General features: G+C 37.2%; 4 protein-coding genes across 4 annotated transcripts in view; 3 read left to right on the top strand and 1 right to left on the bottom strand.

The window, feature by feature from the left end:
- Positions 1 to 2,445, top strand: part of dnah3 (dynein axonemal heavy chain 3) — a 44,804-nt gene extending 42,359 nt beyond the window's left edge. Inside the window, exons 59-60 of the mRNA XM_056263654.1 lie at positions 722 to 859; positions 1,959 to 2,445. Coding sequence (XP_056119629.1) covers positions 722 to 859; positions 1,959 to 2,312 — 492 coding nt within the window. The 3' untranslated portion in view covers positions 2,313 to 2,445. The remainder of the gene's footprint in view (positions 1 to 721; positions 860 to 1,958) is intronic.
- Positions 2,446 to 3,754: 1,309 nt separating this feature from the next.
- On the bottom strand, positions 3,755 to 5,061 carry lyrm1 (LYR motif containing 1). Its single transcript, XM_056263653.1, has 4 exons — positions 4,821 to 5,061; positions 4,674 to 4,734; positions 4,512 to 4,543; positions 3,755 to 4,189 (listed from the first exon to the last, which is right to left on the bottom strand). The coding sequence occupies exons 1-4, from the start codon at positions 4,986 to 4,988 to the stop codon at positions 4,076 to 4,078; spliced, it is 375 nt and encodes a 124-aa protein (XP_056119628.1). The 5' UTR covers positions 4,989 to 5,061; the 3' UTR covers positions 3,755 to 4,075.
- Positions 5,062 to 5,834: 773 nt separating this feature from the next.
- dcun1d3 (defective in cullin neddylation 1 domain containing 3) lies at positions 5,835 to 15,425 on the top strand. Its single transcript, XM_056263719.1, has 4 exons — positions 5,835 to 6,314; positions 7,823 to 7,894; positions 10,703 to 11,229; positions 14,933 to 15,425. Exons 3-4 carry the CDS (start codon positions 10,814 to 10,816, stop codon positions 15,423 to 15,425), a joined length of 909 nt encoding a protein of 302 aa, XP_056119694.1. The 5' UTR covers positions 5,835 to 6,314; positions 7,823 to 7,894; positions 10,703 to 10,813.
- A 2,360-nt stretch (positions 15,426 to 17,785) lies between these two features.
- LOC130096968 (katanin-interacting protein) overlaps positions 17,786 to 26,901 on the top strand; it is a 29,013-nt gene continuing 19,897 nt past the window's right edge. Inside the window, exons 1-11 of the mRNA XM_056263651.1 lie at positions 17,786 to 17,876; positions 20,014 to 20,099; positions 21,781 to 21,971; positions 22,054 to 22,151; positions 22,294 to 22,395; positions 23,623 to 23,724; positions 23,841 to 24,048; positions 24,481 to 24,609; positions 25,284 to 25,441; positions 25,558 to 25,634; positions 26,359 to 26,446. Coding sequence (XP_056119626.1) covers positions 17,865 to 17,876; positions 20,014 to 20,099; positions 21,781 to 21,971; positions 22,054 to 22,151; positions 22,294 to 22,395; positions 23,623 to 23,724; positions 23,841 to 24,048; positions 24,481 to 24,609; positions 25,284 to 25,441; positions 25,558 to 25,634; positions 26,359 to 26,446 — 1,251 coding nt within the window. The 5' untranslated portion in view covers positions 17,786 to 17,864. The remainder of the gene's footprint in view (positions 17,877 to 20,013; positions 20,100 to 21,780; positions 21,972 to 22,053; positions 22,152 to 22,293; positions 22,396 to 23,622; positions 23,725 to 23,840; positions 24,049 to 24,480; positions 24,610 to 25,283; positions 25,442 to 25,557; positions 25,635 to 26,358; positions 26,447 to 26,901) is intronic.

Genomic DNA, 26,901 nt, shown 5'->3' with positions numbered 1-26,901 from the left:
GTGGCTTGTGTTGCCAGTGTTTTTTCCGCTACATATTAAGTTTTAATTAAGCCTGTTTACGGTGTGTTTTAGCCGGGTTTTCGCCTGGAAGGCTCTATAGAAATCTGGCACCCTATTGAACGAAGTTAAATTGAGAGAGCGTGCGTTCACAGACACCAGAATGAACGAGTTCACAGTAGAGTTCATCAGGCAGGAATACAGTACGTTCAGTTCACGTTCGCCATTGTCAGAATTTTGCAGCTTTAGGTGTTTTCAGTGTTATGCGGTAGGGGGCGCTATTAGGCATCTTCTGAAAGAGTACAGAATCTCCTGATCAAAACACAGGCAAACACGGAGCAGAAACAAGTGATGAAAGTATTGCTTATGCACATTGTAGTCTTAGGAAAAAACATAATTTTCTCTGCTTTTTGCTCAAAATGTTTTATTTTTATGAAACTTACACATAATTAAGTGTTGGTAAAAAAATAATGCATGAAGCTATAAGAAAAAGTTTTTTTTGTTTTTGTTTTTTTAAGCAGAGGCTCTGTTCTTGTAGTGTGTGATACACACTATACACACTCTGTTCTTGTAGCTGCACTAGGTGTAACAAGTACATATACATAGGTCAGCCAATGTGTGCTCTGAGATTATTGAAACCAGTTGTGCACTACCTAGGACAATTTAGCACTACTCACCAATTGGTTTCTAATTTTTCAGCCATCTTTGTGTGTGTGTGTTTTAGGACTGGATTGATAACGGCCCTCCATCTGTGTTCTGGGTATCTGCGTTCTATTTCACTCAGTCGTTCCTCACTGGTGTGTCTCAGAATTTCGCTCGAAAGTACACCATCCCCATCGACTACATCGGCTTTGAGTATGAGGTTTGTGTGCCAATAAGAGAGTAAACTGAGAGCGTATGAGAAAGACGTGATCTGCGCTTAAAGGACAAGTTTGGTATTTTACACTTAAAGCCCTGTTTTAAGATCGTTTCTGATGAAATTTTTAGATTGAAATTTAGATTTAGATTTTAGATTGAAGATTAAAATTTAGATACATGCTGCTGGACACATGCTTTTGGTTTCTGTGGTTGCACCCCCCCACCTCCACAATGGTTGCATAGGTGCACTGGAACAATCCTTCATAAAACGCATTAAACTTTAGTTTACAAAGACGTGAAACTCACCGAGTGGTTGACTTGACTTTGGACAAAAACTACGATAAAACCTGTTGGAAAGCATCTTTTGCAGCGATTTTTGTGTGAGTATGTCAGTGAACACCCCTGACCACTCGGTGAGTTTCACGTCTTTGTAAATGAAAGTTTAATGCGTTTTATGAAGGATTGTTCCAGTGCACCTATGCAACCATTGTGGAGGTGGGGGGGGGGGGGGGGGGGGGGGGGGGGGGGTGCTCCCACAGAAACTGAAATTTCTCGGGCCAGCAGCATGTGTCCAAATTTCAATCTTAACCGTTCTATTTCATCAGAAACGATCTTAAAACAGGGCTTTAAGTGTAAAATACCGAACTTGTCCTTTAATAAATAAATGTTTCTTAAACATTGTTTGCAGCTGAATATACCAAAAATACTTTTTCTTTGAGTTTAGAATGTCAATGTTATTACAATTTTAAATGACTAATTTCTATGTGAATATATTGTAAAATTTCATTTATTCCTGTGATCAAAGCTGTATTTTCAGCATCATTACTCCAGTCTTCAGAGTCACATGATCTTCAGAAATCACTCTAATATGATGATTTGCTGCTCGAGAAACATTTCTGATTATTATCAATGTTGAAAACAGTTGTGCTGCTTCATTTTTTTTTAAACTAAGTCAAAGTCAACAAATATTTTGCAACACTGTAAATGTATTTACTGTAAATTTTGGTCAATTTCATGAGTCCTTGCTAATTGAAAGTATACATTTCTATTGAAAAAAATAATTTATGACCAGTGGTGTGTATCATAATGTGCATCTCTTTTAGGTCTGTAAGCAGGAAACTCACATGGAGGAGAAGCCGGAGGATGGGGCGTACGTCCGTGGGCTTTTCCTCGAGGGAGCGCGCTGGGATCGGGAGCACATGGTTATCGGTGAGTCTGTTCCTAAAGTTCTCTTCGACCCGCTGCCCATAATCTGGCTGAAGCCCGGAGAGAGCGCAACTTTCCTGCACGAGAGCGTTTACATCTGTCCCGTGTACAAGACCAGCGCCAGGCGTGGGACTCTTTCCACCACTGGTCACTCCACGAACTACGTTCTGTCCATCGAGCTGCCCTCGGACAAGCCCCAGAAACACTGGATCAACCGCGGCGTCGCCTGCCTGTGCCAACTCGACAACTGAGCGCATCCACTACAGGTTTCAGTGTGCTTACATTTTAACATGCCAAACATATGAAAACCCCAAAAATATTTAGCATATTGTGGTTCCTTTTAATATAATTGTATGGAATAATTAAACAAAATGGCTTAAAGCAGTATTGTGTAATTCTTTAGACGTTAAAGTCGGCATGTAATCAAAATGGACAATTCTTGTTTTTTTTGCAGCATTTATTATAAATTATTTATCTGTGCATTGTTTTTAAATTCATGTCCCTTTTAATCCTTAATCAAAATAACTTCCCCTCCCTCTTGCAACAACATCGCTTCTCTGATGACGTGTTTATTGGCGTGAGGGCGGAGCAACCTGTCAGTCACATGAGATCCACCAATAGCAAACCACAACCAGCCAATCAATTCCCCATGCACTAATGCTGGGTACACCAAAAGATTTTTTACATCTTATAAGATTTTCAAAATGTGATAGACCACAAACATGAGGACAAAAAATCCTAGATTTAAGCGTTTTGCTCCTATAGTGTGTGGTGTGCCATGATGTGACAAAGACAGCACACCACACATGAACAGATTTTCAACCAGAGTCTCGACTGTGAACAAAGGAAATCTCACAAAATCTCGCGAGACTTCAGAATAAGCTTGGCGGACGATATGCAGGAAGAAATTGCGATGATAGTGTTTGGAATGATTTTCACAGAAAAACATTCGTGCTGTTGCCACAAATCAACAAGCTGATCCTCCATCTCTGCTGTCCACATCAATTTAACTTTTTGCAACACCATGACTGCGTTTGTTATGCTTCCGTCTTCCATCATCTCGCTTTCTGATTGGATATTGTTTCGTTTCACGTGATAATCTCCAGAGCGTGCGCACGTTTGTCATCGGGGTTCCCCCCACACATCAGGATTTCTGATTCAACATGTTGAATATTTACGATTCGCGATCGGGGCGGCTCCGACGTTCTTCCGAGCAGGTTCGGACACTCTTAACACACCTCACACCAAGGGAAAATCTGATAAGATAATCTGTAGAACCATCAAGATAATCGGGACATAGCTAGGATTGTCGGAAGGGGGAAAATAGGCCCAAAATCAGCGCAATTATCTTTTGGTGTGTACCCAGCATTAATCAACATTTTGTCTTGTTCGAGAAGCCATTTCACTCAGATATATACGGAAGCGTATTGCATTCACTTGAGGAAAAAAAATCTACTCTGTTTTTCTGAATTAATGAGTTACTATTTTGAGACAAGTCATTAATTCAGAAAAACAGAGCAAAAACTTTTTCCCATGAAAAATTATCTCGTAATTCTGCGATAATTAACTCGTTAATTCGGAAAACAGGAGATTTTTTTTTCCTCAAGTGAATGCAATACGCTTCCGTAGATATACGTCACAATAGGGCAATTTCCATTTCATGGTGACTTGCTGATTAGATGTGCAGAAGCCATTTCTAGTTAAAACTCAAAAGTTTAATGAATGATGAGAAATAAACGAATTGAAACGCAGCTAGATACTTAGAATGCAACATTCACTGAGACCTTTATACAATGTAGTATATAACAACAAAATAAATACACCTTTTAACATAATCAAAACAGCTCACATTAGCATTCACCGTGCTTTACACTGGCAGTGAGAGTAATTGCACTGATCGGTTTCATAATGCAGTCTTTTTAAGCTATGGACAACATGAACTGTCAAACTTTATGATGTTCCCTGGTGTTTTTCAACACAATATCCTGCACACTTGAAGACGTCTGTTAGTGTGTCAGGTCTCATCCTGAGACTGTAGGTACACAGGTTTGGCTTGTTTCCGCAGTCTCTGCTGAGCTTTCAGCTTTCTACCTTTCTGAGTGGCCAGACCCATCGGTGGAAGATATGTCTGAGAAAAAAGATTTATGACATTTTAGTGTGTAAATCTCACAAAAACTGCCTGGAAACATTTCCAAGTCATATTTCAGAACCTAAAGAAATGTGAAGTAATACATAGTGGTCATAAATACAGACCTAAACCTTTGTAAAATGCCAAGAACATGACCAATTCATATTTCACCCCAAATTTAAAAAAATATATATATTTTTTGCATTATATTAATACACATTTTGGGATATATATAAAGACATTTCTTAATGAGATCACCATTCTATTCACAAATATAGCAGTATTATTATTAGTGCATATGATTTTATTTGGAGGTACTTACTGGTCTGGGATAGGGGTTCCTATAATGCAGTCCTGCCATGAAAAACAAAATAAAAATCATTTTAGCAGATCACCTGTTGTTTGATAACACCCAAAAATGTCTTAAAAATTACATGAATTATTTCTCAGCTCATAAATGAAGCATTTGATATAATATACAGACCGATCTCTATCCGAGCTTCACACTCTTCAATGCATCTCTGGATTGATTCCTGATCTGTTATCTATGACAGGGAGAAGATATAAGAACATGTTCTAGATATGAGCTCTCTCACAGCAGGTCCTCAGGAGACATGAGGTCGGTCCACACCTGCTGGTTCTGTCTGAAGAGGGTCCGAGCCTCCTGAGCGATATATTTCCCCTCGGCGTCGGTGTCCTGAGGAAGAGCAGACTGAGCTTTCCAACTGCGTGCCACGCGCAGGACCCTCCTGTAGAGAGACAGCACATGTGGACGAGACATCCGGACACCTGTCAACATGAACTAACACAACAATACTATACATGTTAGAAGAACTTGACAAGGGCATTATTTCACCTTAGAAATACATACAAGTATTTTGTACTTTTACTTGTGGTGTAAGTCCCCACTATTTATAACAATAATGAACATATATATACATACAAATAAATTATTAATCAGTGTGTGTATATATATATACAGTGTATTAGTGCTGTCAAATCGATTAGGTGCATCTAACAAGTTTGTTTATATGTGTGTGTCTATATATATTTGCATACACGTGTATGTACACACATATACATGTACACACATTATGTAAAAAAGCTTGTTAGATGCTAATCATGCGATTAATCGATTTGATAGCATTAATATATACACACACATATGTATATATATATATAATTTCGCCAATTATATTCATATATAATCAGCAGCATGTTAATTAGCATGATATATGAATATGTATTATTTTAATTAATTATCATGCTGCATATTTATGTTGAAATAATCATTAATGTTCAGTATTAAATAGAATCAAGCGTACAAAACGTTATAAAAACAAATCTGTGCGTGACCTCTGTGTTACTGTTAGGTAAACTAGATGGCTGTTAATAAGAGATTTGCAATATCCTTGACATACATTATAATTGTTACAGTCTTCCGTTTAATGCATTAATAATCTAGCTGCGCTCATTATCTCTACTTCCTGAAGATATAAATATTAACTTACCTATGTGTGATCAGATCAATACAGCTTATGTGAACATCTCCGCACTTCCGCACTCCAGCGTCCACGTGCTTGCGAGTGATGACGTCTCGAACTGCGGGGAATTTTGTTTCAAACTAGTCCGGAACGCTCCCATGTTGCGCATTCGTATATATGAGAGATGTTTGCGCCAGTTACGGCTGCGTCCCTTTTACGCATACTCCCTCGAACCCAAACGAAAAGAGAAACTGCGATCAATCAGCGGCCGATCCGCGTTTCTCTGGTTCCGTGCGGCCGTATCGAGTCCCTCAGGATCATCTCCGTCCCCCCAGAAACGGTCCAAAGGAGTGGGAGCCGGTAAAGGGGGTGGTTTTACTGGAGCCGGTCCGGATCAGCGCAGGTTCGGTTCGGATTCAGGTTCAGTTTCGAGTCTGTAGGAAGTGATGCGGGGGGAAATGTCAACTATGATCATCTAATGACCCAAAGTGTATCAGAAGCACACAAAGAGAAGCCCTTTCTCCTGCTTTTACACAGAGATTCAGAACCGATCCGGTTCGGCTGGAGAGTGGGATTAGCTTTAGCTTTAGCATGACAGCAGGGATGCGCTGATTCGGAGCTATTTCATCATCTTTCCACAGGTAAATCAACACCAAACACCTTCCGTTCAGATATCCGCTGTGTTTATGTCCAGGATTTACACATTTTATAGTTTACATGAAGTGTATTGTGTATAAATGATCCACACTTATCTGAAGCTAACCAGCTAAGCTGCTAACATGAGATCAGCTCTTTAAAAGACTTTAACTGTCATATTGAGTGTTTCATTACTCACAAACAGTCGTATATTAATATATCAGAACTATTAGTATAACTGTGTAGAGCTCGTTTAGGGAGGATATGGAGTGTATTTGCTGTATATATGGACAGTTCATCATAATTTTAAAGGGAAAGTTTCTCATTTATACTGATAGAGACTCTTGGCTGTGGCTCAAATCTAGTGAGCGACTTTGTTAAACAGCATTATTGGGATCAAATATCGCTTATGATGCCTTAAATATATTAAATGGATGCCCCACAAATATTTTAGATGCTCAAAATGCTGCCTATGTAGAAAACATCTGTCTATATAATATATAACAGAGATTTTGTTAGAGGAAATGACATTTAATATCATAAAATTGACATGGATTGACATTAAACCTGAGTTATCTTCACCTAACAAAGAAGTACCATGGTACTACAATGTTTTACAGTGGTTTAACCATGATATTCTTTGAAGTAGCCTACCTTAGTACCAGAAAAAGATTAAATAACTAAAACGAGATTTAAATGAATAACAATATATTAAAATGAGTAAATAACAGTACAGTACTATAATGAGTAGAGAAAACAACATAAAATAGCTTAACAGAAACTAGACATTTTCCAAATAATATTTTAGACATATTTATAATATTAATTCTTTACATTATAAATTGGGTCTTTCCTCCAGAAACTATATAGATTGCTTTTAAATTTTAGTGTGGGGGTCCGTGGCGTCTAAAAGATTGAAAACCCCTCCCTGTGCTATTAGTGTGTTTCTGGTTCCATGGTATTCCTTTGAGTAATTTGGAGCGGCATGTAAATACTTTGGTAAATTAATATGCTAATCTTTCAGTCCCATGATATGTCTTAAAGCACGTCAGTAAATATCCAATTGCCATGTTACTTACATTCACCATCCAATAAATTAATTGAACATCCTGTTATACTAGTAAATGCATCACATAATGGAAGTAAATTGGGGTTCTTGCTGATTATTAACCTGTGAATTTGTTTATGGCCTTGTCCATGACCTTTTCCCCCATCAGGTGTATGTTGCTATGACGATGACCCCTTTCAGGTTATATGTCATTTAATCGTGGCACTGGTCACATCTGCAATCCAACACCTCTAATGTAACCCAGCTCCGATTTAGCCTGTTTTATTTAGGTTAGCTCATGGGTATTGTGTTGTGGGTTAGTTAGTTTGTTAGTTAGAGCATGAGGATCAGGTGTGTGAAAGTGTCTCGGAGGATTGTTGTGTGTAGATGGTTTAGATGGTGTGTTTCTGTGCGCCGTATCATATTCTGATCGCTCTGTCACTTTTGCTGTGCTTTCCGCCTCAGGCAAGCGGATGTTCCGGCCGTCTCCATGGAGTTTCCTCAGATGACACGTCGCTTCACTGCTCGGGGATTTGGGTGAGTGTGTCCCGTACCACTGCACAACACGCGTGTTCCTGATCCATGGTGATGTAGTCGCTCTGAGCCTGTCCTGATTGCCACAAACACACGCAGTCTCATCCCAGAGTCCTCAGCGTTCAATATAAAGCAGGTGGTGTTGCTCCTGGATGCTGATTGGTCGATACAGCGTTCCAGTGTTTATCATCGCACAGCATCCATAGAGGCCAGCTGTTAATGTACATGTCACAAGCGGGAGGGTGATACTAGATTTAAATATTTAAAAATATATTTGTATTATATAATAACCACTCACGCCGCTGCATGTCAAGTATATCAATGTTCTTTATCTGTGAAATAGATCCTTTGTAAAATAAAAAAATAAATATAACTATAATAAGTAAAATAAATACAAATATTCTACTTTATAATTTTGCAAATATTGTTTCATTCATATTATATATATATATATATATATATAATTTTTTTTTTTGAAATCTTAATATTTACTTAATATTGATTTTACATTGTATTTATTTATATAATTTTTTATATATTACCAAAGGTAAAATGCATTATTATATTTGCAGATTCCTTGTTTTAATGCATTATACTTTCTAAAGAATAGATATGTTTTATAATATATTATAACTGTGCATTAGAGGTGCATTACAAGTGTTGCCATAATATATATATATATATTATTTTTTTTTGTTAATTTGAAGTAAATATTCTACTTTATAATTTTGCAAATGATCGCTCTTAAAATTCTTAATATAAAAGAAATATTCTACTATCTATATATATATATATTATATCATATATTCTATTTGTATGGTATATACACACATATATATATATATATATATATATATATATATATATATATACAATAGATTGTCAGAGCTGAAGGACGTTGGTAGGCAAAGGTTATAAATCGATAAAATAGCACAAAAAAAATGAGGCCTTTGAATATTGTATTCCTCTCATGGCTAATTATGGCACTAATTCATATTTGACACATTAAAGTTTATTGTTCATTTTAAATTAGTTTGAATTGTCCCCATAAGCAAACTGTTTCACTGCATGAGAAAATAAATCAGAAGAGAGACATCCTGGATTTAGTGTAATATTGAACACATAAACAAAGCCCAGAAACAAAGAAGCCCACATTTGAATTATGATATATATTTTTTTTTTATGAACACACATTGTTCTCATTCCTCAAAGTCATCGTAGAGCTCTTGCAAACAGCACAAACGGTTATTCTAAGAACTTCAGATCGGATCCCTCGACGTTTAGCCTGGTCTGTGTCACTCGTCCCGGCCTAGTAACACAGTTTTTAGGTACGTTTGTTAATGTCATTATGATCTGTCTCTGTGGCCAATCAGAATGCAGGAGGAGCGCCAGACTCGCCCTCTGACTGCGAGAATCGCTCAATTAAAGCTCTCTGATTACCAGTTCAACAACCACAGTGAACGGACTCACCACACTGGTTAGTTAATGTCCTGCCCATACTCTGATTCACTGGCAGGGCGCAATTTAGCACACTGTTTAACTGGCTTTCTTTGTTCAGAGGAAATGAGAAATCTGCGCACATGATGATTCAATATTTGGTTCTTCAGGTTTGCCTTTAAAATGATAAAGGAAATTCACAAGTTAGGAAAGCAGTCTAGGGAGTGTTGACCACAGTGAGATGTGTGGAAGGAAGTGAGGCTCAGGTTCATCTAGGGAACTTTGTATTTGTGGACTTGGAAAGAGGAACGATGTACGTGCAATACAGATACAGATAGTCATTGTTCTTTGGAAGTGGGACGAAAAGGCTTGTGAGAATCTTTGACATTTACCCTCAGAAAGACCAGTTGGATTTGAATTCATATTACATTAATGTGAGCATGAAATCATAATTGACTCTATACTTAATATTACAGTGATGCTTTATGTTTATGTTTTAATTTGTTAAGGAACAATGCACATTAACTGACATGAGCACTTGTGTGTATCCATCATGTAAATGTAACATCTGCAGGCCCTGCCAGGTCGATGGTAAGAAGAATAAGAGAAGAACTAAAAAGAATGATATAAATACACATACCTACAACTAGTAAAACAATGGTATAATGACCATATGGATTTGTTTAGGAAAAGCTGATTCCAAATGAGGTTTTTCAATGGGACCCTGTTCTCACTTACAAAAGCATTGACTGTGATATGAATGTATATTCCCCACAATTAGCATTTTCATTTGTTTAAAAGAGAGCCATTTGCATTTTGTGTATATGTATGATAGCCTATATGTGCATGAGATAACTAGTATAGGACAACAGATTTTTTTATGCCAACAAATTAAAATAGACACTATTCAAGCATGAAGGTGGATACTGTAGATGCATCCTATATTGATGCCTAATGGGAAGAAACATAAAAAATATGAAAGCATCATGTAAAGGATATTTTAGTAAACATAAACAGAAGAGTATTATAGGCACAAAAATGCAAACAAAATTACTTCAAAGAAAAAGCAGACAAAAAACAAGCCGGTTAAAATACTTAATATGGCAACACTTTAGTTTAGGCTCCAATAGCTGCTTATTAGCATGCATATTACTAGAATATTGGCTGTTTATTAGCACATGTTTATGCCTTTATTCTGCATGAGCTTATTCTACATCCCTTAATCACACAATACCTAAACTTAACAACTACCTTACTAACTATTAATAAGCCGTAATAGTCGTAGTTAATAGTGAGAATTGGACCCTGATCTAAAGTGTGACCCTTTATATTTGAGTGATGCTTTAAAGTGACTGGTTTGATCTGACTCTTCAGGGCATGGTGACTGCTGTCCGTCAGCCAGTGGGCGTCTAGCAGGGGTCGCCTGGACCTGAAGGAAGACCTCCGAAACAGGACGAGGGAGACCAACACGAGAACGAGAGCGACATGGGTCAGTGTGTGACTAAATGCAAAAACCCCACGTCCTCTCTGGGCAGTAAAAGCGACGCCGGGAAATCTCACGGAAAGAAAGGCGGCACTGGCGGCGCGCACAAGGATGATGTCGCCAAGTCTTCTGTCGACGTCATTTACAACGGCACCAAAGAGGTCACCGTGGAGGGCAGCGTGGCGCCGACGCTCTCGGCGCTGGACGTGCGGCGGGACCAGCCCATGCAGGACGGGGACGGCGTGTCGCTCGCTCGGATACACGACATGTTCTTGTGTTATAAGGACGAGCACGAGGACGCCATCCTGGAGGAGGGGATGGAGCGCTTCTGCAACGACCTGTGCGTCGATCCGGCCGAGTTCAGGGTTCTGGTGCTGGCGTGGAAGTTCCAGGCCGCTACCATGTGCAAGTTTACAAGGTGAGTTTGACAACATGCAGACAAGGTTAAGAGACACTACCGGGAAGTCTCTTCTGCTCACCATGGCTGCATTTATCTCATCAAAAATACAGTAATATTGTGGAATATTATTATAATTTAAAATAAGCGTTTTCTATTGTAATGTATTGTAAACTCTAATTTATTCCTGTGATCAAAGCTGAATTGTCAGCATCATTACTCCAGTCTTCAGTGTCACATGATCCTTCAGAAATCACTCTAATATGATGATTTGCTGCTCAAGAAACATTTCTGATTATTATCAATGTTGAAAACATATTTTTTTGGAAACTGATATATTTTGGTAACATTATAAATGTCCTTGCTGTCACTAGCTATGTTTCCATCCACACGTTTTTTATCCGCATTAAGTGATCTCGAATGAAAAATGCCTTATGGAAACAGTAAAATTCGATTGAAGTTCATGAATATCGACTCAAATGAAATACGATCGGTCTCATCGGATTTTATCTTGATCGATATACGGCTTATGCGATAAACGCGGATGGAAACGTTATTATGGTGCGATCCATTTTGCCTAGTAAAACTTTGTTGGCTTGAATGTTGTGCAATTCGGTGAGAAAATGAATGGAAACACCTTAAAGCTCCAGTCCGTAACTTTTTTAAGTTAAAAATAATCCAAAATAATTATATTAAAAAAAACTTATTCTGCCAGTGGTCAAAACTATCTGCTTGCCATAGCTAGATTCAAAACGGTTAGCTTGTAATAATGATTTTAATTCCAGTGGTACTGGTGGGTTTCCGCGGGAAATTCGAGCATGTTTTTGCGTCATGACGTCACACCCGTACACATAAAGAAGGAGTTTCGGCTAGCCGGCTATACTGCGCGTGACGATATGTGTAGATGTATAGGCTTTTCTCGCAGCACTTTACATTATTAAACTCATGGCATCCAGAAAGATCCAAACAACAATCATCAGTGTCAACTGGAGATTCAGCAGTTATAAAACCCAAAAGACTTCGTACTTCGGATTTAAGGTGGCTAGAGAAAGAGGAAGAAACCGTCTCATGCGAACACAAGGATTTAAACATCGGCGGGGCTTTTGAAAAGTGCGTGAACTCCGTGTTTTGAAGGGGTTCAAAACAGAAGAAGAGACGGCTTTTTTCTGCTGAACAAGTAAGACATTTCAATAGTTCAATCGTGTAACAGTACGTTTTCTTAATTCACACAGTTATGGAGTTTCCTTGTGCCTTTCTCGTTTTGCTATATGGAGAATATGAATTCTGAACTACACAGGTAACCATAAAACACATTAAATTTAACATTAGTCACGCAATGCTGATGTTGTTAACATGAACAATTTGAGAACAAAGTAGGCTATAATTTGCACGGTTGCTGTAAATCGCGTTGATTAAATCTAACGAAGCTTATCATGTCGAATGCTTTTTCCCCCTTAGTTGGTCAGAACAAAAATGGATGTTACTTACTTGTTTAGAAGACATTTTCTTATGAAAATTCTTATGTTGGTCAAACTTTCCAAAAAGTGAATCTGTGATTCTGTATGACAGTATCCACACAGCGCGTGACTGACAGCAGCACTCGCCTCAAAGCACTGTGTTCATCCGCGCTGTTTCATGCCGATTTACAACCCACGTAAAGATGATAATTCCGCGAATCACTGCAGTTACAGATTTTGAACAGACAGATGGCGACAAAGAGGAAAAGTTACGGACTGGAGCTTTAACATGTCTCAAATCAATTCGATATACCAATTTGAACGCAAAACAGCATGTGACGTCATTACGCACAGGTTTTTATCCGCTTTACAGCCGTTTGATGGAAACACACTTTCACCAGCTTTATTCACATGAGGTTGTTTACCGAACTTCAGATAATTCGATTGACAAGTGGATGGAAACATGGCTACTGTCACTTACTGACCCCAAACTTTGAGAAGACAATCCCAGAATGCACTGCTTCACAAGAAAATCCATCCAAAATGGCAGGTGAAGCACATTTGTTTTTGTGTGTGCTTTATGCTAATTTGCGAATCATTCAGTATTCATGCTGTGTAATTGATTATTGTATACCAAAATGCAATGCTCACAGATTGACCTTCTATTTAATGTGCAACAAAAGACATAAATCATCATTTGTAACCGTTCTTTCATTGTTTAACAGTCAAAATTGAATTATCGTCGTAATTATTTAAGTCATGATAACTGGATGGTATTTGCCAAATTACACATTTGTAAGATATGGTCGAAGCAGATTGCATTCTGAACCGCCACAGAGTTCTACAGCACAGCATTGTGGGTATTATAAGGGTAAGAGGCAAAAATGTGAATTTCAGCAATAAAGAGAGATGTTTTCACAGTTTTATTGTTGAATAGCAGTGGTGTCTGCGGGCGCAGATGTTACACTGGTGAGAGATCATTAGTCACTGCAGTTCCTCCACAAACACACACACACACACTTGCAAAGATTGCTTCATCTCGTCAAAGTGTTGCAATGACACCATGCGCAGCTGTGTGTTTGTCAGGGTCTTTTGCACATATTTCACTCAGCATGAAATGAAAATTCACCCTATTTTGTAAATGCATGTTTTTAGTTCTTATTGTGAACAATTCATCCACGCATGTTTAATTTTCTTAAAATTTTGACCAATTGATTCGATCTGTTTACATATGCCAAACTTCTCCAATAAATTTGTCCGTTTGTTCTTACAACAGACTGCATGCTTTCATTCAGGTCCAACTCATGCGCAGACTCAAGTCCATGACTCCGCCTCCGACATGTTACTCTTTTTTTATAATCTATTTCACTTGGATATACGTCACAATACAGAAGATAAGATCTCTCGCTACTTCCGTTTGTGGGTCAAAAGTCAACAAATGCTTCTTCCACTATGGTTTATAAAATAAATAATTAATTTGAAAAAGAATTATACACACTACCATTTAAAAGTTTGAGGCCCCTAAGAAAAAAGTGACAGTAAAGACATTAATTTAGATTTCTATTTCACATAAATGCTGTTCTTTTGAACTTTCTATTCTTCAAAGAATCCTGAAATAAATGCGTCACGGTTTCCACAAAAACAGTTTTTTATTATCATCATATTAGAGTGATTTCTGAAGGATCATGTGACACTGAAGACTGGAGTAATGATGCTGAAAATTCAGCTTTGATCACAGGAATAATATAATATTTCAAAATATTACTGTTTTTATGGTATTTTTGATCAAATAATTGCAGCCTTGGTGATCCCAAACGTTTAAACCGTTTAAACAATGATTATTAATAATCATCTGGTGTTTCTGGTTGTATGTAAAACATGTTTATAGGCAATTCATACTGGAAAAAATGTAATGTATAATTAAAAACTACACCTATAGCAGTTCTATGAATCAAAGTTGTTCTAGTTAACTAAAACCATTAAAAATATATTTCAGCGAGTTTCCAAAGCAGCATTTCTCATTTTTATTTAGTTTAACTTGATGTACTAAAATGATAACAACAATAACTGATAAAAAAAAAAAACAAGACAAAAACTAAAATGAAAATGGAAAATACAAAATAACGAATTCACAAAATGATCTATTATCTATGGTACTAACATAAATCTCACTCTTACCTAAATTCAAATAACATTTTTTTGCGTCCTCATTCTCAGTTGGAATGTCAAATCCCAGTGTGTTTTGTGTGTGTGTGTGTGTGTCTCAGGAGGGAGTTTGTGGACGGCTGTAAGGCGATCCAGGCCGACAGTATCCCGGGAATCTGCTCTCGGTTCTCCGTGCTGCTAGAGGAGTCTCGAGGAGAGGAGAGTTTCAAAGATCTGTACCGGTTCACCTTCCAGTTCGGGCTGGACGCGGAGCAGGGCCAGCGCTCCCTCCAGCGCTCCATCGCCATCGCCCTGTGGCGGCTCGTCTTCACGCTGGACTCGCCCCCGGTGCTGGAGCGCTGGCTCGACTTCCTCTCGGACAACCCGTGCGCCGTGCGCGGCATATCCCGCGACACCTGGAACATGTTTCTGAACTTCACGCAGAGCATCGGGCAGGACCTCAGCAACTACAGCGAGGACGAGGCCTGGCCCAGCCTCTTCGACTCGTTCGTGGAGTGGGAGACGGAGAGGCGGCGCAGAGAACGAGCGCTCGAGGGGTGCGAGACGGATCCTCCCGTGGACTGTGACGCCTCGTTCGTGTGGCCGGGACCTTGAGGCGGATGTTTTTTGGGATGGTGGTGAATTCTGGACGATGACGCGTGTGTGTGTGTGGAGGAGATTCTGAGCCCGTCACTCTCCATCCGGATTCTAGATATTGTTATGAAATTTTTGGTCTTATTGCATTGGCATCCCAGTGCGCTCTCTTGACTTTTGTTTTAATGAAAGGGCTCCAAACGAATTGTTTTTTTAAGCACTTTTATTTAAGTTATTGCTGTTGTTCATTTAATTTGTTTTAAAATTCACATTTCATCCAGAGCGGTTTCTTCTCGCTAATATTTTGGGATTCACCTGCACGCCAAAGAAAAGGGAATTCTGTCAGCTGCCTACCGAGTTTGAACACACACACACACACTCACAGAAACACACACACTCGCACTCACACTCACACACACACAGAGACACACACACTCACACAACAACTCACACATACACTCACACGCACGCACACACACACACACACACACACACAACAACTCACACATACACGCACACAGAGACACACACACTCACACAACAACTCACACATACACTCACACGCACACATTCACACTCTCTCTCTCTCTCTCTCTCTCTCTCTCTCTCTCTCTCTCTCTCTCACACTCTCTCTCTCTCTCTCTCTCTCTCACACTCTCTCTCTCTCTCTCTCTCTCTCTCTCTCTCTCTCTCTCACTCTCTCTCACTCTCACTCACACACACACACACACACACACACACACACACACTTATGCACTAAAGAAACCCACACATGCATATGGCAGCATAACTGCTGTTTTGAACGGTTATGTTTGGGCTTCTGTCGGCTGAGGAGTGTGTGTGTGTTGGTAAACCTGCTTCTGTTCAACATCAGACGGCAGTGATTGGTGTACCGAAGCCTCAGCCTCACTTCTCATGTGCTTCCCTGCTCTTATTTTCTTCTTATCATTGTCCAATGTCCCTTCTGATGCATTCATTCATTCTGCTATTCACTCATGTATTCTCAACGGTCAGGTGTGTGTGTTTGTGTGTGTGGGGAAACGCAGATTAATTTGCAGTTGGATGTCTGCTGTGAGCTTTTTCTTTTCTTTTACAGTTTACATTATTTTATTTTAATTCAAAGTGATTTCATTTCATCTTGTGTGTCTGGTTTTATATAAATGATACAGTTTATAATGAATAAAAATGTGTTGAACATTGGATTTTAGTGTGTCTTTTTATGTTTTTTAAAAATAATGATTCACTTTTTGATCTCTGACATTTAGTTACCATAACAAAGCATCATTTTTTAAATTAGTACTATGCAGTGTATTATCATGCATGTCTTAATATATGGGGTACAATGTTAAACTAAATTGTTTTGAAGGTGGAAATACTATTATTTTTCTTTTATCTCAGTATATCAGTTAAAAATGTACAATTTGGATGTATTTTACTGACCTTCACTCCTTTAAGTTTGAATGGATGTCAACGTTTAACTGAAATCTGGCAATTTATTACGAAATATTACAAGCGTTTCCTCATTTTACTTTCCACTAATCAAACATGTTATTTCTGGAATATTCTTTTATTTGGTAATTAATTCATAGATTTTTTTTCTGTGTCCTTGATATTTCCATCCTGTTAGTCTTTTGTAAAATCTATTTAAATAACAAAAGGAAGTGACATCACTTTGGAGGGAAAACAACAAACACAGTTATCAATGGATTTGATGGATTCTGTGGTATTTTCAACATTTCAAAGATGGTTAAAAATTGATTCAATTCTAGTTGACACCATCGTTCTTCCCTGAACAAAGGCAAACTTTAGCTCTTTATTTGCGTTCTTTGAGGCGGCATCCTTTTAATATTCTTGCAATCGACTTGTTTAGTCTGTGAGGTTGATCAGAGAATATTTCTGAACGTCTTTTACACTATTTTAAAGAAAACACAAGCGTATGCTTATTATAAAAATCGCATTGTTCATAAAGTAATGCACGACAGAAATTTTCCTATTTTTAATATACAAATATGCAACAACAGACAAATACTTAATACTGGTCTGATAACTATTAATAGAGATAATAAAATATATTTGTGATTTAGTTTTTTAGTTAGGGTTCAATATTTTTAATAATATTGTTTTATGAAACTTTGGCGTTACATCCAATGTAAAGTCTATCCAAGAACACAGTAAAAAATTAATGTTCATCATACTTTACGTTGCCCTCAGCCGTGTGGGCGGGTCTTCTAATGTGTTTGCGTGTTGTGATTGGACAGCACCACTGTGTGGGCGGGCCGGTTTTTCACCGGCGTGCTGTGATTGGTCAGTTACAAGCCTACTGCAGTCGTGTAGGGGCGGGGTCTGCGTTCAGAGGACGCGCTGTGATTGGTCAGCGGCTCTCCTGGTTACCAGTCTGAGCTCAACAACACCGACGCTCAGTGACAGTCTAGCAAACAGAAAGGCGATTTCAGCTGAGAAATGTCATGGACTGTAAGTTGACAGCTTTTATTATCCAACTTGTTTATTTCAGGGTGTTTATAAATGAATACCAGAGTGAATATGATGTTTTTTGACGTGCAGTTTAATGGCGGAGAGGGTTTGTGTGTGCTGTTAGCAGAGAGGCTAGTTTTCAGCATGTAAACATCTGTATAACATCTGTGTGATCAGTCTGTACAGCTGATGTCAGTTTTAAATCCAGGTTAGCGTTAGCAAATAATACAGTATTTAATTCAGGTTCCATAAAAGCTTTGGAATCTGGCGAAAACAAAAGCTTTACATTAACAAAGCATTATTAACCATTATAGGTCTGTATAAACACTCATACAGTATACACAATCAGCAGAGGTACTGTATTTAATGTCATATAGTGTTAATTAGTTACTCTTCCATCTGTTTAACTTATGTATTGTTAACTAGTGTCTCTTTTCTCTAGGATGATTGAGATCTGTGTTGTTTGATTTCTTTTAGCAGTTTCTGCCTTTCTTATTGTTTCCATTTTATTTCCATACAGGAACACTGAAAATAAACAATGTTCACACCAGCGATATTATAATAAACTAAAACAAAAACCATTAAATAAATAAATGAAAGAATGTTAACTTATATACATGCATATATATGTTTATTTTCTATTTAAACATATTTTATTCCATAAACTTTTTTTTATTTCAGCTAGTTGCAAAGGCATTGTCGTTTTAATCTAGATTAACCTGATTTATTAAAATATCTAAAACTAAATCAAATTAATAAAACTATATAGACAACAAAATTGCTATATATATAAACTCAGTGATGCTAAAGTAACTGTTATTTCTGACTTATTTGTAATAAACAATTTTTTGTTTTCTGACATCTCGATAGTTGTTATTTTATATATTAGATTATAGTGTCAGGCTGAGATCTTTTAATATGACCCTGTTTTGACATGATGCACAAATGTGTTTCAATTAATAATAATATTAATTTAATTTCCTTAAAACGACAGCTATAAAACAAGGTATTTGAAATGAGTTCTTATTGCAGCTTTCCTGCTCAAAATATATGATTTATGCTAAAAGCTCAGGGTGATTCAGCACAAGTAGGTTTGGTCATGTAGATCTGTTACCGCACCAGTACACTGATTTACATTGCTGAATTGAGATGTGTCATGTGCAATGAACACCTAGCTGCAAATTGAAATAATGTTCTTTTCAATCAAGAGGCAAATAAAAAAAAAAATTGGTTTGTTGATTTAAATCTAATTTACACTTCGTTTCCTTCTCTTCCCTGTCTTTTCCCTTCTTCTCTTCTTTTATCACTCTCCTCTCAAGTGTCCAGATGCTGTGATTGAAAAACAGTGCAGATTCTGTAAGAGTCATCCTGACTATCACATCTGTCTTTCTTCTTTCACGTCTGTCTCTCACGTCTTTCCCCGCCGGTTGCATGCAACAACATGCGGCATGACCAGTGTAATTCAAATGACTCGTTCACTCAAGAATCATAATTCATAAATTCATAATTGCAGTGTGTAGTCATGGATATTGTAATATAGTAATGTTTTGTTTAGCATATGGTTGGGGGTTTGCTTCGTCAAACACTGCAAAAAATATTTTCTTACTTGGTATTTTTGTCTTGTTTTTCATTAGAAATATTGAAAAATTCTTACATCAAGATACTACTTTAAGAGGAAAAATGTCTTGTTTTCTGAAAAATGTATCAAAAGTGAGTGAGTTTATGCCGCATCGAAAACATCTGCCAATGGGGTACGAAAAAGAATAGTTTCCCCTTTGAATTAAGTCGATTTTAGTAGATATTTTTGTATTATTTTATGCATAAACTCATTTCATTTTGATTCATTTTTCAGAAAACAAAACTCAATATCTTAAGTCATTTTGCATCTCAAGTAAATGTATCTTGATTTAAGAATGTTGAGATATTTGTAATAGAAAACGAGACCAAAATACTGAAGAAGAAAATCTTTTAATCGGCAGTGAAATGAAAATAATGGTTAAATAAAACCAGGATGATTCCCACCCCAACTCTCTTCTCTCTGTCACATCTGTCTCTCTCTGTCCGTGCACCAGCTTTTTGATCATCTAGTGTTGATGATCATACTTTGAGATTGACTGAGAGCTTGTGTTGTGTGCAGGAGCTCAAGAGGAGCAGGGGAGGAAAGCTGTCCTCCGCCGAGGAGAAGCTGGATGAATATTTAATCGACCTTCAGCACAAAAACAGGTTTGATGACACACCCGGACACAAATGTACAAACACAGGTCAGATAACACAAAAATAGGTTAACTGTGTGAGCTCAGGTTGAGTGATATGGCTTCAGTTACGAGCGCAGCAGGAATCACACGCAGACGCCGCTCAGCCATGTGACGTTCTACATGATTGGACGTGCTAATGAGCTGCTCTGATTGGCTGAAAACCTGCTAGAGTGAAATTCTAACTGACAGTGGAAATTTGTAAAGTTAAATGACGTGTAGTCTTTGAACTCAGCTGCTAGTAAATATCTAACTGCAGGGAAACAATATCTTGCCTTTCTTCAGAACACACGATTCAGAGAGACCAATCCTCTGTTGGGACACATTCAAATCTCTGCATGCTAAAATTTATATACCGGTAATACTATTAGATTCATTACTATTATTGTTCTCTAATATTTAACCTACTAAAAACATACGGCAGGGTTCAACAATAAGGTTTTTCTGCTTGTCTAGTTTGTCCAGTTATTCAGATTTCTATTTATCTGCTGACATTTGCACTGGTTCCAACACCAAAAATGATACATTTAAATGATTAATTTTATCTCTAAGTTTACATTTAAATGATTCATTTTAGATGCATTATTTAATGTTTATTCTAAAATGATTTAATTTCTATTCTCTCTGATTTTTCTCTCTCAAATGTTAAGGGTTTTTTACCTAGACAATTTGTAACAATAGCTGTGAATTATACGGTTGTTCTAATTATACAGGAAAATCCAAAACTGCAATAAAATCATAAAATCTTTTGCTGCAAAAAATGGTCAGTAAGATTTTTTTTAAGAAAATTGATGGTTTTATTCAATAAGGATGTAAAAAAAATTGATCAAAATTGGCAATAAAGACATTTATAATTTTACAAAAGATTTCTATTTCAAGTAAATGCTGTTATTTTGAACTTTCTATTCACCAAAGAATCCTGAAAAAATAAATGTATTACAGTTTCCACAAAAATATAAAGCAGCACAACTGTTTTCAACATTAATAATAATAATAATAAGAAATATTCTTGAGCATCAAATCATCATATTAGAGTGATTTCTGAAGGATCATGTGACACTGAAGACTGGAGTAATGATGCTGAAAATACAGCTTTGATCACAGGAATAAATTACATTTTACTATTTATTCAAATAGAAAACAGTTAATTAAATTTGTAGTAATATTTCACAATTTTACTGTTAATTGTACTGCATTTTGATCAAATAAATGCAGCCTTCGTGAACATAAAAGACTTATTTCAAAAACATTTCAAGAATTTAAAAAAATCGTATCAAGCCCAAACTTTTGGCAATTTAAAAACTTTCAAAACTCACAGTCATGTCACAGGAAAACAAATGTTTAAGTTTGTGAGACATAAAATCACACGCGTGTCATCATAAATGTACGATTTATTGCTGATCCAGTAGGGACAGTGCGAGTAGATGGTCAGCGGGTTAAATGTAGTGTGAATTGCATAAATAAACGTAAATGAACAGCGTGAAGAGTTCAAAAGGAATAATTTGTCAGACCCATCGGACCTGACTAGTTAGAAACAGCGTCTAGGGCTCTAAAGCAACCCATGGTTTAAGAACCCTTATTTCCCTGCATCTTTCTCCCACTCAGCAAATGTGGGCCGATCGGCTAGTGTCATGTTTAATGTTCTCCCTCAGGGCGTTGAGAAGACTGCAGAGGAAAGATCCCCGTCAGGAGGAGTTGGAGATTTTAGAGCAGGGCTTCAATCTGTACATCAACGGCGCTCACATCAACACTGCTAATGCGGCTCACAACAGATCCAGCAGGAAAAGCACACAGCCTTTAGAAGCAGCCCATCCGCCGACACAAAGAAACACACGCACTGCAGGTAAACACTCACCACACACTGACGTATGAGCGGAGGCGTCCTGTGACCTGCCGAGTGACATACTGTGTCTGTGTTCACACAGATTCCTCCAGAGCGAGTGCAGAGGAGTGTGAACCAGATCGGCAGACACAGAGGAGCCACACGGCACCTGAGAAAACACAGAGACGCCGATGGGTGCAGGTAATGCCCTGAGCAGCGCTGTTCACTAAATCACTGTTAGTATTACTGATTTAAACAAACCCCAAACACTCATCCCACCCTAGATTAGTTTTTTCCTTCTCCTTCCTGGCACTGCATTTGAACTGTATGCACGTTACTATAGGAATCTGTCTACATCTGCACTGAGAGAGGAAGTAAAGAGAAGATTTCAGCGGAGCACAGATACTCCGATGACTTTGAGCCGGACGAGACCGTGGATATGGAGGTGAGAATATGTGTGTGTCTATGAATATTACATTTTTCATCTCAGAAGTAATGTTGCATCCATAATTAACATAACTTCTAAGCTCCACCTGACCACTGGGAGTCTTAAAACAACTAAAATAGGATTTTCTTCAATATTTTGGGGTGAATTAATGTAGTCAACTATTTTGCTGTCATTATTGAAGTGAATAACTATTTATTAATTCAAAAACATAATTAACTCATAGTGTCCGGCCTTGGAAAATTGACATCTTTACCCTTCATTAAAATATTATTACAAATTTGTTAAATGTTATATATATACACTACCGTTCAAAAGTTTGGGGTCAGTGAGAATTTTATTTTTATTTTTTGGAGGAAAGAAATCAATACTTTTATTTATCAAGGACAGTAAAGACATTTATAATGTTACAAAAGATTCTATTTCAAACAAATGCTGTTCTTTTGAACTTCCTATTCATCAAAGAATCCAAAAAAAAAAAAAAAAAACTGTACAACTGACAGACCAACAACTGTTTCAACATTGATAATAATAATAAATGTTTCTTGAGCATCAAATCCTCATATTATACTGATTTGTGAAGGATCATTTGACACTGAAGACACTGACACTGGTGATGCTGAAAATTCAGCTTTGATCACAGGAATAAATTACACTTTACTATATATTCACACAGAAAACAGCTGATTTACACTGGAATAATATTTAATACTATAACTGATTTTTCTTGCATTTTTAATCAAATAAGCGCAGCCATGGTTAGCAGAAGAGAATTCTTTTAAAAGTATTTAAAATCGTACCGACCCCAAACTTTTGAACGGTAGTGTATATATATTTAGATTTTTATAGTTTCATCGAACTTGTAGGGAAATTAAAAACAAATATCCCTTTTTTCATCCCTTTTGGCTGCTACTGTATGTAGTAATTCTGTCACACAACTGCATAAATAGAGTAATTTTGCATTTGTAATCAACAAATAATGAGCATTTAAACATATACTGTCATTAGAGATTGCATTGATACAATGTGCCCTGGTACATTTGGGCAAAAGTAGTGTGTTACCCAGGTATTCCACGCATAAAGAAAATTAGCGTATGTTTTCTGTTATACATACAGCGCAGTTCTTTCAAAAATATCAGGTCCTATGCCATTCTGAACATTTTTCCATTTGTAAAAGCATTTTAAAGTTGTTGTTGTTATTGTATTCACCGTGTGTTTCTCTCTCAGTCTGCTCATGAAAGCAGTAAAGTGTCTCATTCACTCGCTCAGAGGTCACGCAGTGAGCCGGAGCCTGTCGACAGAGTTCTTCTGAATCCTGACCAGGTCAAGGTCAGGAGCAGATGTCACACACTCAGCCTTTGAATATGTTTTCATCATTGATATAGTTTGTTTGTGCTATTGTTTGTCTGCCTACACAGTGCTTGACTAGTGTTAGTGTGTTTCAGGCCCTGCGTCGCAGTCTGGAGGTGAGCGTCAGGCGCAGCACTCGAGACTCAGCCGGAGAGGAGTCGGAGGAGGACTGGATAGAAGAACAGATCGAGAGAGAGGAGAGCAGCGAAAGCCTTCCTGACCTCACACTTCCTGGCCAGCCAATCAACAAGCAGCTCGGACATGGTGACCTCATCATGCTGGAATTTGGCCCCTCCTCACAAGGTGATGATTTCTGACAGCAGTGTTATTTTTCTTAAACACTATGTTTTTTTAAACATTCAAATAGTGTTATTACAACAGTAATATTTCTTGTTTTGTTTGATAATTTAATTTAATAATAATAATCATAAAACGATTATTATTATTTAATTATATTGATATATAAACACAACATTTTGGCCAAATGCAAAGCCATACAAAAAAGCACAGCAAACCTGGAGCTCTTTTTTTTATTTTTTATTCCAACATTTATCCCCCCCCCCCCCCCCAAAATGCAATTAGTTTTTCCCCCCCAAATTACGGCCCTAGTTTTGTTCTTTATTCCTGATAGACCGAACAAGTGTCTAACCTCTCTTCAAGTAAACAAACCACCAAAATGAAGTTGTAAACCCAGTGCAAAAATAGTCCATATTTTCAATGAATTTTTGTGTGCAGGCGGACGAAAGATCGAACACTCTCTCTCCGCTAAAAGAAAGGACAACGTGGAGTCGTACATCCCTACCAAACCAGTGACCGTGAGGAGACCGACCGAGAGAGCGTGTGAAAGTAGACAGGCGATGTCACGTAAGCGCCACTCACACTTACTCATCAGTGTATGCTTGCAAACATTAACAAATTAAAGTGAAATATGGATATAAGGTGTGGGCCGCTTTGCACCAAACAGATTGCAGACAAAGTCCGAGAGATTTAGATTAAATACAATTCATTCAGTGACACAAATTATTAATAAAAAAATAGTTCAGTATAATTTAAATGGACTATTTTATCAAATATGTATGTGTGTTTAGGGTTAATTACGGTAATGAAGGGACATTAAGACAGCCATACATTTTAGTATTGTAATTTTACAAAATAATTTTTATTTTATCTGTCGTAAATATTGAAAATAAATTTTTTTACTTTACAGTTAAATATTTGCAAAGTAATATTTCTTATTTTTATGAATATTTTTTATTTATATATTATATTATATTATATTATATTATATTATATTATATTATATTATATTATATTATATTATATTATATTATATTATAGTAATATTGATCTATATGATCACAACATTGCCAAATTGTGCAGCCTCATAAACAAGCATGGGAAACCTGATTTTTTTTTCTAATCAATTTTTTCCCCCATATTGGTCAGCTCTTTATTAAAGTACTGCAGCATTAGTTTAATAGCATGTTGATGCTTAACTATTGGAATAAATGCACAGAATCTGATTTGTTGTCTTGTAGGGTCGTGCAGTCGCGTCGAGCGCCCCCTGTCTGCGGCTCGTAAGGTGCAGGAGCAGAGAGATCCAGACGAGACGGCTGTCGGTGTGTTTCAGGCCCTGCAGAGAGAAAACACACCGCTGCAAACACACCGGCAGAGAGAACAGCAGAGGAGGACGGCGGTACAGCTTTACTCACAGCACACGACTCTGCAATGCCTTGTCATATTCATGTTAAAGATAGATAATATAGCCTAATTAAGATGACAGTGTAAAATGCCTGTCTGCATATTTTTAAGGAGGAGGAAGATGATGATGATGATGATCAGTATCGGGTTAACAGAGCTATGCGGAGAATCGCTCTCATGGAACCCAGGTAAACATTCCTCAAGCATACATAACAGACATCAGTATTGTGAAACTAGATTTGAGTTAGTTAAGTTACTTGAAGTAACAAAAAGCTGCTATATTACTCATTTGAAACTATTTAGGGGGGCAATATCTGTTGGCGTAATTAAAAATAGCCAGAGCTGTATTTATCTGGCATCTCAATATGTGTGACTGACAGCATTAAATCTAAATCTAAATATACTACCGGTCAAAAGTTTGAGTTGGTAAGATTTGGAATGTAAAACAGTAATAAAGTTAAATATTATTACAGTTTAAAATAACTGTTTTCAATGTGATTTTTTATTTTTATTTTTTATTTATTTATTCCCGTGATGGTAAAGCTGTATTTTCAGCATCATTACTCCAGTCTTCAGTGTCACATGATCCCTCAGGAATCATTCTAATATGATGATTTTCTGCTCAAGGAACAAGTACAGTATTTATTTGAAATAGAAATCTTTTGTAACATTATAAATGTCTTTACTGACAGATTGGATCCATTTAAATCCTTGCTGAATTAAATGAGCAATTTCATTAAAAAAAAAAACTCTTACTGACCCCAAACATTTGAAAAGTAGTGTAAATTAACAATACATACATTAAAAAAAAAACGGTAATACACCATTATTTAGTTAAGAACAGCAGAATGCAACTAAATGGTTCTAATTTTGTTTTATTCTTTTACTTTGCACCCTCTATCTGTCTCTCAGGCAGCAGAAGTGTTTGTTAAAGGCTCTAGAGAGGATCGATGCTGACGATCAGTCTGATCTCACTGACAGCAGCAGCTTCACCCTTCCTGTGAGTATATCTCATATCTCATTTAATATCTCATTTAATCTGATTTGGACCATGGTAATTGTTTTACCTGCTCTAACCAGCTTGACCAAGGTGGACCAACTGGTAGGGCTGGGCAATATAGCTAAAGATATTTATATATAAATAGGTCTGTTGACGTATGCGATTAGTTCAAAATCCTTAACGCATTAAAATTATTTAACGTAAATACATTACTAAAGCCTGTGAAACCGAGGTCATTAATGTAATTTGTCATGCAGTTACATGATCTTAGAAATCCAGGCTTATTACATCAGAGATGGCAGAGAGAACAGTGACTCGCGGCCAGTTTTCAGTGAATTATTCATTCCAGTGTGTGTTTCGCTTTAAAACACGAGCTCTGTCATATTTAGGTGTTCAAGCACGAAGTGCTGAAAACCTATTGTAAGTGTTAGGATAAAAAAAAAAAAAAAATTCCC

The sequence above is a fragment of the Rhinichthys klamathensis genome, unplaced genomic scaffold, assembly GCF_029890125.1.
Source record: "Rhinichthys klamathensis goyatoka isolate OS25496 unplaced genomic scaffold, OSU_Roscu_1.1 h1tg000209l_1, whole genome shotgun sequence".
NCBI lineage: Eukaryota > Metazoa > Chordata > Actinopteri > Cypriniformes > Leuciscidae > Rhinichthys > Rhinichthys klamathensis.
This window is presented reverse-complemented; position numbering and strand designations above follow the sequence as displayed.

Excerpts from the sequence above, each read along its gene's own strand:
- lyrm1 (XM_056263653.1), bottom strand. The coding sequence starts at position 4,988 with ATGTTGACAGGTGTCCGGATGTCTCGTCCACATGTGCTGTCTCTCTAC. Across the intron at positions 4,544-4,673 it reads TGAAGCTCGGATAGAGATCG|GACTGCATTATAGGAACCCC; the intron begins GTCTGTATATTA and ends TTTTCATGGCAG. Across the intron at positions 4,190-4,511 it reads GGAACCCCTATCCCAGACCA|ACATATCTTCCACCGATGGG; the intron begins GTAAGTACCTCC and ends CTTTTTTCTCAG.
- dcun1d3 (XM_056263719.1), top strand. The coding sequence starts at position 10,814 with ATGGGTCAGTGTGTGACTAAATGCAAAAACCCCACGTCCTCTCTGGGC. Across the intron at positions 11,230-14,932 it reads ACCATGTGCAAGTTTACAAG|GAGGGAGTTTGTGGACGGCT; the intron begins GTGAGTTTGACA and ends TGTGTGTCTCAG.